The sequence below is a fragment of the Salvelinus sp. IW2-2015 genome, linkage group LG16, assembly GCF_002910315.2.
Source record: "Salvelinus sp. IW2-2015 linkage group LG16, ASM291031v2, whole genome shotgun sequence".
Classification (NCBI taxonomy): Eukaryota; Metazoa; Chordata; class Actinopteri; order Salmoniformes; family Salmonidae; genus Salvelinus; species Salvelinus sp. IW2-2015.
Genome location: NC_036856.1, coordinates 33075475 through 33083872, shown reverse-complemented (window position 1 = coordinate 33083872; position 8398 = coordinate 33075475). Strand labels below are relative to the sequence as shown.

Sequence of the window (8398 nt, the reverse complement as noted above, 5' to 3'; positions counted from 1 at the left end):
TCGCCCTGGGGAGCGTGTTCACGCTGCGAAGCGCACCACAGCAATGCAGAGCATTAATACACGCTAAGGAGCTCGAACACAGTGTAGACACAACACAACACACAAACAGATCCACACCACACACACTGCTGTATATCCTCTCCCTCTGTCAGCGTGTTGGGGGTCATATCTCATTAACACGCTGGCAGGCTTGTGGGGGGGGGGGGGGTTGTTTAATATGTACTATGTATCTTACAAGACGCATAAGGACATGATTGGATGATCAAAGAAAATGGAGACTACCCTCTCTTTCCCCATCTTTTTCATGATCAATATATCTAGATGCAGAAAGTGTACACCAGTTCTTCCTACTGTAACCATCAATGTGCCCATGGGGGGGTCTAATCCACCTGAATATCTATGTAATCTATTGAAAGTGTAGGGTGAGGGATGAGAGCTGGACATGATTCTCACTCCCTCTCTCGCTGAAGATGGAAGTACCTCAGACGGATGTCTYCTGCTGTTTGTCTCAAATCCTCAACGCTGGCTGCTGAGCTCGGCAAGGCCTAATTAAGATCAATATTTCAATGTTTTTGTAAAAGCGCACAAGAGAGAGGGAAAGGGGGATAACCTAGTCTGTTGTACAACTGAATGCATTCAACTGAAATGTGTCTTCTGCATTTAACCCAACCTCCGTATCAGAGAGGTGCTGGGGGCTGCCATTATCGACATCCACGTCTTCGGCGCCCGGGGAACAGTGGGTTAACTGCCTTTCTCAGGCAGAATGACAGATTTTTACCTTGTCAGCTCGGGGATTCGATCCAGCAACCTTTCGGTTACTGGCCCAACYCTCTAACCGCCAGGCAGGCTCTAACCGCCAGAGGTGGAGAGAGAGAAAATAGAAGAAAAATCATCTTTCCAGAAGTCTCCCTGAGCACAAACAGAAAGGMGAACTCTGTTTCTTCTTCCCAGCTGATTGCAGTAAAATACAAAGTTATTATAAGCAGAGTGGCTGGTCCAACAATAAAGATCACAGTTCCTTAGTGAGAAATGATTCATTAMCTCTCCTCACTCATCCAACTATTTTCTTCGGTCTTTACCGCTCTCCCTCAATTCTCTCCATGTCTTATAGATTCAGGGTGGGAGTGTTTTYGATGAAGCATTCTGGCTTTTTCACTGACTCAACTACTTAAGCTTGGCAAACGTAGTAGTAGTAGGCAAGTATGTAGATCTTTCTGTCAAAGCTGCTTTTTAACATGTTGCCTCTTTCTGTTGACGTTCTCTTGACTTCATAAAGTGTGTYTGCYTGTGCCTGCGTGTCTCCCTGACAACTGAAGCTGATTCCTTAAGACCAGCATTTAAGACMTTAAGGGGACCACAAAAACTCTCTGGGGCTCTGATAACCTTAAAGCACCCCCACAGGCCCAGGGGAAGACATTGGATAGAAGAGGGTTAACTTAGCCTCAAAGCTTGTGCTTGTGCCAACCCGGCTCAAATAAAGGATCTCCCGCTCGCTCTGTGGATCTCCCGCATGCTGATGTCCGTTTTGCTTAAATCGGTAAGAACTGCACCAGCAGCAAACTCCCAATATGCAAAGGCACAATGAAAACCCTGACTTCTTCTAAATATGTGTCTCAAGCCCTCGGCCACACACACACTGCCCTCTTCCCTCTCTCAATGAATGGACCTCACGGCAGATCTGCTTAAATGTGGCATTTCAATGTGGACTGCTTAGCTTGGCGTTTGGGGTCCAGCTCCTGCTTATTTGATAAAAGCCCAGCCCCCCTTATAATGACTTAGCGCATCTTAAACTTCAAATACCTTGATATGATTTCTGTCCCCCTTCATCTTACAGTAGGGTACTTTTATTTTCATCCTAGCCAGCAGATTTGAGCCAGGAAGAGGTGGTGTTCCAAATGGCATCTTATTCCCCATTTAGTGCTCTACTTTTAACTATATCCCTATGGGCCCGGGTCAAAAGTAGTGCACTACATAGGGAGTAAGGTGCAATTTGGGATGCACACAGTGTATGTATTTCATGGCTGAAGTGTTGGACAGGAAGTTGAGCTCAGCACCTTGTCAGGATCAGGTGCAGGTTGCATGGTGGCTACTCTGCTGCCCTATCATCTTATATTATAACTTACTGAGTGCCCACCACCTGTTATTTATCTCAACATCACTAGACCACACCAGTCTCTATGTAGGGCCTGGGGGCCTATGTCTTAAAGTTTAAGAAAAATATCTTCCTTTAATTTAGGGGCGCAATTTTAGTTTTAGACGTGGGGTGGACATTATAGATAGATCTTTCTATCCAGTTGGATTAACACTCCAAACAGCCTACCCGAACCACTCGGAGGAGTCAGCCTTCCCCGACCGCTGCGAGGAGTCAGCCTTCCCCGACCGCCTCGGAGGCGTCAGCCTACCCGACCGCTCGGAGGCGTCAGCCTACCCGACCGCTCGGAGGCGTCAGCCTACCCGACCGCTCGGAGGCGTCAGCATGGTCCTAAAGCACACCGTTGCCWGGTTTTGTATCACATTCCAATGATACAAATGGGGGGACAAAATGCAATTTCAGAATTTGGGGGGTGGACATGTCCCCAGTGAAAGTTGCACCCCTGATTTAAATTGACAATGAACTAGACTGCCATGATTATAGCATTCATTGTCCCTAGTTTAACAGCCTAACATAATAGCCTAACATAATCTCAAGAGAAAAGACAAGTGAGCAGAATCTGTGTTCATGCAGTATAAAGTCCTGCCCTCCGTCAAGACACATCACGGGTATCGACGTTCTGTTCAACCTTCCATTTTGATTTTCTTTAACCTGCGTGCCTCACCAAATGAAGAGAGAAGGCTATGTCTCCACGATGAGGGCGCAGACTGCGCGATACTTAATTATTTGTTGATCTGCGGAGGTGGGTCGGGATGCAATTTGTGGTTAATTATGAATAAAAACCCTGCGCGAGGGCCATCACGTGGAATAGCCTAATCATAATTATCCCCCTCGCACCCTTCTCGCGGTCCCCTCCGCCCGAAGGAAATGTGGTTTGATTTTATGGATAGGAGCGTGTGGCGCTGAATCCATTGCAGAGGGTAGGCTAGTGATTTGGGGGGCCCGGCCTGGGGATGTCAGGGTCTTCCTTACCCCTCAGACCACAACTTCATAGAAAGGATGGCATTGTGTTTGTTTTAACCGAATAATGATGTTGCATAATTTACATAAAATAAGAAGTGTATAATCAGAGCTTTCCACTTTTACCATCTCACTTTAGCTCAGTATTTTTGCATACTTGTTTTCTATTCGATTTGAATTTGGTATTTCATTAGGTTTTGAAGTGAAATCTCAGAACTATTTTGTTTGATTTTATGATAGTGAGAGTGTGCACTATATTTGATCATTCAGTTATAGACTGGACTTGATTTATTAGCACAATTTGTTTCTATTCTTTTTTCGTTGCTTGCTGAAAGTATTAGTCTAGTTTGGTATGTAAATGGTGATGTTATTAGCCTACTCGGATACTTTATTATTCAGAGTTTTGTCACAAAGTAACATGGTTTACAAGGAGATAYAWYWRWTRTAACTTAGTTTTGATTGAATAGTGCATGCACTTAATAGAATAGATGTCTTGGATGAATGGCACATTAAGATATAGGCCTACACTCCAGGAGTGTTTAAATTAGACTTTTCACCTACAATCCAAGCTACAAAAGCTATTGGGCACTATTCGTCTGAGACATGTCGTGCAAAGGCACATTTCATAATAATGTATATGTATCTAATGTAGTAAGGGTTCACACAGTTCCAAGTAAACATGTATTTCTCAGAGAAAGCAGCAKWGCTATCGCCTTTCCATCCAGTGCGRCTTGCGCGTACCTTCCCTGTGCCTGCCTCTCTCCTCTGTGCAGTAGCACAAGCTCCGTCACTAGAGGGGGAGATGCACCTGTTCCGCAAGCCTGCGTTGTCAGTTCAGCTGCCGGCTGGTCAGCTCAAGAGGTTGCTATAGGAAAATGCAAATRCTCTGCTTTCATCTTCTCCCATTGGTCCGTCACACCTCGAGGTGGGCGGGTCGGGCGCGTGGTGTCTTTTAAAAGTGCACATTGCCTTTCCCAGCGTCTCAGTGAAACTGCTTGCTTGCGCTGCACCGCAGAACTCAAAGTAACGACTATCTGCCCGATAGAGAAAACAAACTGTGACAGGAATTTAGCGCCTCACGCACACACACACACACTCATCTCTCTCTCACACGCAGTACACAAGGCTCCCAGAGTGAAGGGAAGACGGCGAGGACCGGCGCAAGGTTCCCAGAGTGAAGGGAAGACGGCGAGGACCGGCGCAAGGTTCCCAGAGTGAAAGGAAGACGGCGAGGACCAACGCAAGGCTCACAGAGTGAAGGGAAGGACCGTGTACCGTATGGACGGGCGCGTTCGTAAGTAAAGCGCAACCTGATAAATCTGGACTGACCATTCAGAAACTGGACCACTCTCCAGTGTCTTAACACCACTTAAGGAAATATCTATTTTTAATATCTACACCTATTTTTTTGATTGTAAGAACTCTTAGAACTTATTTTTCTCCGAACCATTCCATTGTGGATTCCAGCAGATGCAGAAAGTGACTTTGGCACATGTTTACGCATCTTTTACACGTGCGTGTCTCTTGTTCTGGGCTGTCGTGGGCCCGTGTCATGTGTGGAAAGTTTTATTCTGATCCTGTGTAACACATGCTGCAGTAACTTCAACCGCGAGCCTGCTGCTTTCTCGCCCTCTTATGACTGTAGCGAACACTGTCCTCGCGCCAGTGGAGGCGAAGAAGGATACAGTAAAATACTTGACCACAATAACACCAGAAAAGGAGCAGCCAGAACAGTAGAGAAGATACAATCCATCCACAGTGCTGCTTGCTTTATCATCTGCTCACTCAAGGACATTAAATCAGAGGGCGCGAGCAGGTCCAGAGGTGAAGCGAGGACAAGACAGGTTGGTGTCGACAAATTTCACCGGGGGCTCCAGTTTCAACCGGCCCTGGCCCGTGGTATTAAAGCGTGCATTTGACCAGGGATAAGTTGTCAACAAGAGAAGCGGCGAACTGGCAGGTGTACAAGTTCATTTACACGCGTACATATGCGCCGCTATAAATAGCAGTTGTTTTAAGGACTAGCAGCTTAATACGAAGTAGTCTACTCCCCTCTTCTATCCAATCTCACAACCCCACGCACAGGGACCGGGCGTGTGCGCGTGCCTATATATACGCCACACAGACCTCTTCGATTCGAAGAAGCAATCTGCATCTGCGAGGGCTGCCGGTTGTCCTGCCCGGTGTCGGTTTGGCTGTGAGGGCGGGAGTCGTCGCATGGACTGACATGGCCACCGACCTCGCCATGAGCGCAGAGTTGCCCAATAGCCCCCTGGCCATCGAGTATGTCAACGACTTTGACCTTATGAAGTTCGAAGTAAAGAAGGAGCCTCCAGAGGCTGACCGTTACTGCCACCGCCTCCCCCCGGGATCCCTCTCCTCTACCCCTCTCAGCACGCCCTGCTCCTCCGTGCCTTCATCGCCCAGCTTCTGCGCCCCCAGCCCCGGTGGCCAGTCGGGCCAAAACCTGGCCAACGGTGTCAACAGTAGCAACAACAGCGGAAGCAGCAACCCCCAGAGCTCGGGCGGAAAGCCCCACCTGGAGGACCTGTACTGGATCCCCAACTACCAGCACCACATTAACCCTGAAGCGCTCAATCTGACCCCCGAGGACGCCGTGGAGGCACTCATCGGCAACGCCCACCACCACCATCACCACCACCAGGGATACGAGGGCTTCCGCGGCCAGCAGTATGTAGGGGAGGACCTGTCCACGGCCTCGGCCGGCCACCATCACCAGACCCACCATCACCACCACCACCATGGACACCGCCTCGAGGACCGCTTCTCGGACGACCAGCTGGTCAGCATGACGGTGCGCGAGCTCAATCGGCAACTAAGGGGGTTCAGCAAAGAAGAGGTGATCCGCCTGAAGCAGAAGAGGCGCACGCTTAAGAACCGGGGCTACGCACAGTCCTGCCGCTACAAGCGGGTGCAGCAGAGGCACATGCTGGAGAGCGAGAAGTGCACGCTCCTGAGCCAGGTGGAACAGCTGAAGCAGGACGTCGCGCGCCTGGCCAAAGAGCGAGATCTCTACAAGGAGAAGTATGAGAAGCTCGCGAGCCGAAGCTACAACGGTGGCGGGCCCGGTAACAATAACAGAGACCCCTCTAACGGAAACCACGGGAAACCGGCCTCCACGGAATTCTTCATGTAAGAGACTGAATCATGGCATAAGACTTTTGCCTCCTTCAAACTTATTTAAATATTTTTAATGACTATTATTTGTATTTTTCTCAGTTTACATTTTATGTTTACAGTTATTCCTTTGGGGGGGTGCTATCAGTGTACATTTTAAATGTACAACATAACATAATGCTTTATATTTATTTAAAGAAATAAGCAAGGTCGATGCGCACATACAGTAAGTAATCAATGTGCGCAGATATAATTGTTGGATTGTTGGAAGTCTTAAAGATTGTGTTTTGGATTAACTTCAATACACCAACACCTCTTGATATGGACATTGGATCACAAACTCTGTCAAATCAATAGACTGATTATTATTTTTGATGCAATAGATCTCAGAGAAACCCTGATTAACGTTTGAAGTCTTAATGAAAAATATGAATCAAACTTGCCAACGTATACCAGACAGAGAAACTCAACTGAAAACTGTTTTGATTCCTTATATGGTGTCTTAAAAGAGAGACTCCAGCGTCTTAAAACTGGGTGGAATCAAGGAAGAGAAARCGGTATTTATCATATTGGGACTGAATTGAAAAGAAAGAGGGCGAACCACAGAAAAAGCAATAGCCTACACCTTTGCCGCTCCTGCAGGCTCTGTCGACGGATCCGACTGTGATGATGGAGGGGCACATGATATAGCCTTTCTTCCCCGTTAACGGAAAAGGCAACCTTTCTGAAAATTGCAAGTCTAGTTTCCATCCCTTTTTAGCAACCCTGCATGCAGGACATGTATGGTACCCCAAACCTCCAATCCTCTCACCCCTATATGTTATGGAAAGCATGGCCCATGGTTCTTTCCTRTTCTCTTGCTACTCCTCTCTCATCGCTCTCTACAGTAAGGCCTGGGTATGCAAAAACACAACTTTATCCCCCTATAACCCTGAGAGAAGTAATAAAGAATGCAGAATAACCTGCGACCAGAACTAGTAATCTGCTATTACAAAATGGATGCGTTTTACCCGCTATTTTCAATCGATTTTTCTATTGTTTTAAATGAAAAGAAAAACAAAACAAAAAGAGATGATTAACTGAGCCAGATTTGAGACTATTTATTCCCACGTGTATATGTGTATAGAACAGTTATTGTTACCTTTTAAAGCTTTGGTTGCTTGATGATGATGATTCAGAACGTCTTAATGCAATGTTTTAGGACTATCTTACAGCATGCAAATAGTCTACGATAACTTCCTACTTCTACTAGACATGTATGATGTAAACAAGAAGTCTAACTGTACTAAGATGAGAAACATTTTGGATTTTTTTTTATATTGATAGGACCTTTGTTGCATATTACTGTTATGATAAGGTGAATAGAAAAATTCGATGAGGTGATTTACTTAATGTAGCTACAAATACAAGGACTGCATTCGCTGCTAAAACTCTATGCACCAACCTAACTAAACTCTTAATAAATCGATTTTCTACTTTTAAAAAAGTGTACAATTTGAGGTATAATAACAATAAAGGTGATCTAATGGCTTGTGAATAATAATTAAATAATTCCGCAGTCCGGTGTCTTATAGCTCAATATAGCCTATTCTGTTTTATCTGATGTGTAGAAAGATGCCTGGCGGATGCTTGGATTGTCGATGATCATCTTTTTCTGTGAGGGTATGATTAACTCAAAAATCATTATTCTGTCAACAAGAAATCCCTGGTTCATTTGTTACCTGCTGCCTAGATATATGATGTGCAATATTGTGCAGAAGTACTGAACCACTTTGCCAATGCCAGTTAGTGCAAGGCTGATGGGGACATATGCAGGAATACAGCTAGGTTGACAAGAGAATTATGAGAGGTGTTTGCAAATCGGATCAAAATGGAGTGGGAGACAAATGTTTTCTGCCTCCCAAGATAAAAATAGATTTTTTTAAAAGTTATCCTTGTAACGCAAAATCAATTGGTCTTAACTTTCAACGAAATCATTTATTTTGGTGCTTTTTCTGGTTTGACAAATTTAGTAATGTTTTAGTGAAAAAAAACAATATTGATCAATTATCTTTCAATCAATTAATTAATAACTCAATCCGTAAATATAGAGCAGAGTTATGTTGTTGGCCACCGAGATTGAACCTGTATTTATGGTCTTGAAGTTAG

General features: G+C 45.5%; 1 protein-coding gene across 1 annotated transcript; it reads left to right on the top strand.

The window, feature by feature from the left end:
• Window positions 1–4107: 4107 nt before the first annotated feature.
• On the top strand, window positions 4108–8169 carry LOC111975990 (transcription factor MafAa). Its single transcript, XM_024004661.2, has one exon. The coding sequence runs from the start codon at window positions 5340–5342 to the stop codon at window positions 6267–6269; it is 930 nt and encodes a 309-aa protein (XP_023860429.1). The 5' UTR covers window positions 4108–5339; the 3' UTR covers window positions 6270–8169.
• The last annotated feature ends 229 nt before the right edge of the window (window positions 8170–8398 follow it).